This window comes from Trametes versicolor (genome assembly GCF_000271585.1).
Source record: "Trametes versicolor FP-101664 SS1 unplaced genomic scaffold TRAVEscaffold_121, whole genome shotgun sequence".
NCBI lineage: Eukaryota > Fungi > Basidiomycota > Agaricomycetes > Polyporales > Polyporaceae > Trametes > Trametes versicolor.
Genome location: NW_007360441.1, coordinates 241 through 2,163, shown reverse-complemented (window position 1 = coordinate 2,163; position 1,923 = coordinate 241). Strand labels below are relative to the sequence as shown.

Sequence of the window (1,923 nt, the reverse complement as noted above, 5' to 3'; positions counted from 1 at the left end):
CATCCGCATTCGTGCCACTGAGCTCAGTGGCAGGTTTTATAGAGATAGGGCCACGTCGAATGCTACGCGCAAGTCATCAGCTTGGCATTCCATGTTAAGCTCGGCAACGTAGGTCCAGCCTGCGCTCGGTAGCAGTCACCGGTCTGACAGCCAACGTTCGTGCAGCTCGCCAAATTGCGCTGGACGTTCACCAAAGACGAGTTCACTGCCGCGCCTCTCGATCTTGCCATGTTCGTCGTCTCGGACGTCATGGGCAAGAACGAGCACGCCGTCTACAGGGGGGAAACCGTCGATTTGGCCAATAGCATAGCCAAGCTCGTCCACGTCGAGGAGTTCGTCGCCCAGACCGTGTCTTTGCACGTCCTCTCCGAGTCATCGCGCTACACTCGCAAGAACATCGCCGTCGTCAGGTCCCTTGAAGGAAACAAATACTCCATCCTTCCGGTAAGCCCCCCTGCTCCTCGTGTGGCATGCACCTTCGGACCTCACCCTCACTCTCCAGGGCTCTAGCGACCGTGTCTGTAAAGCGAAGAACTGCAAAGACATGGGGCTCTATCGCCCAGACACTCACATCCTGCGGTGGTGCCAGTTCTGTCGCTCCTGGTTCCACGTCGACTGTCTCAAGGCAGTGCTCGCGAAGGGCCCCACCGTCCCCAAAGCAGATCCCCACCGCCCAGACCAGTATTACACCGCGGACGCCATCGCGACCAGCTTCGCCGCGGGACTGATCCAGTACGACCACTACAACTGGACTATCTGGCTCAACCTCCTCAAGCTGCCCATCCAACGCGGACAGCCGGGGTGCGACTACCCGCTCTCGTACGAGCTCCTCCTCGTGGCCATCCGTGCGACCAACTCTGCCACCGGTTGCCCGGCCGACGTCCGCAACTTCGTGCTCGCCCACCTCTCCCCTGCCACCGGCCTCGCTCATCAGACCTCCAAGCTGGCCGCCCGCCTCTACGCTTTCTCGTCCGTCCCCTCAAAGTACTATAGATGCCCCAACTGCACGACGGCGGTCATCATTTAGCTTACCTTTTGTAATGACGAGCGTTTGGAAAAAGCGGAGCCCACGATCGGTCGGACTCCGTCAATCCTTTCATACAATCTATCGCCGTTTGAACTCGGAGCTTCATCCGCTCAGCGCTCTCCAACCACGCTCTGGATGTGGTGTCCCTCGGCATCTGTGCAACACAGACTCCATGGCATGCAGCCTGCCAACCGGCCAGCGGGTGCGCCGCTCCTGGGCCGGTGCGTCCCTCACGCACACGCACACACATATGCACACCCCGCCGCGTCTGTGTTCAACAGACGGCGCGGCGTGGGCCTCACCGGCGGCTGCGGGCCGCCGGGCGCCTCCTGCGCTCCCCACTGCCTGCCCCCCCCCGGGTCTGTGTTCAACAGACGGCGCAGCGCGGGCCTCACTGGCACACCGCCACCGGGCGCCTCCTGCGTTGGCCTCCCGCCCCCCCGCATCTGTGTAACACAGACTGCACGGCCGCCGGGGTCGCTCCCGCTGCAGGCTTAATAAGCTAAACCCTAGCTAACCCCGCGGCGTCTTTCGCTGCACACATCGGCAGGTGCGGGGCACGTGGCACGTGTGCAACCTGCCTGCCTGCCTGCCTGCCTGCCTGCAGCGGTTGGTGGCTAGGGTTGGATCCGGTAGGGTTACTTACCGCATTAGGCAAGCGCGGCGCCTGTTCTAACCCTAGCGCGGCCGGCGTAGGGTTAGTTCTAGGGGTTATTTTCGACCCTGGGGTGGGAGGGGAGGGGTCTCATAACCCGTAGGGGCCCGATCATCGCACCTGTCGCGCACGGCGCGACGGGTGCATCTTTCATTTCTTATCCTTCCCGTACGGCTTCGGCCCCTCCTGTATATACGCGGGCCCCGAGCACCGGGAAATGCACTCTCTCTTACCCCTTCAG

General features: G+C 62.2%; 1 protein-coding gene across 1 annotated transcript; it reads left to right on the top strand.

Moving 5' to 3' along the window:
• Nucleotides 1–228: 228 nt before the first annotated feature.
• TRAVEDRAFT_54723 (uncharacterized protein) lies at nt 229–1,027 on the top strand (the record flags this gene model as incomplete). The annotated part of the gene is made up of 2 exons (XM_008047667.1): nt 229–444; nt 503–1,027. 2 exons carry the CDS (start codon nt 229–231, stop codon nt 1,025–1,027), a joined length of 741 nt encoding a protein of 246 aa, XP_008045858.1.
• Between the last annotated feature and the right edge of the window lie 896 nt (nt 1,028–1,923).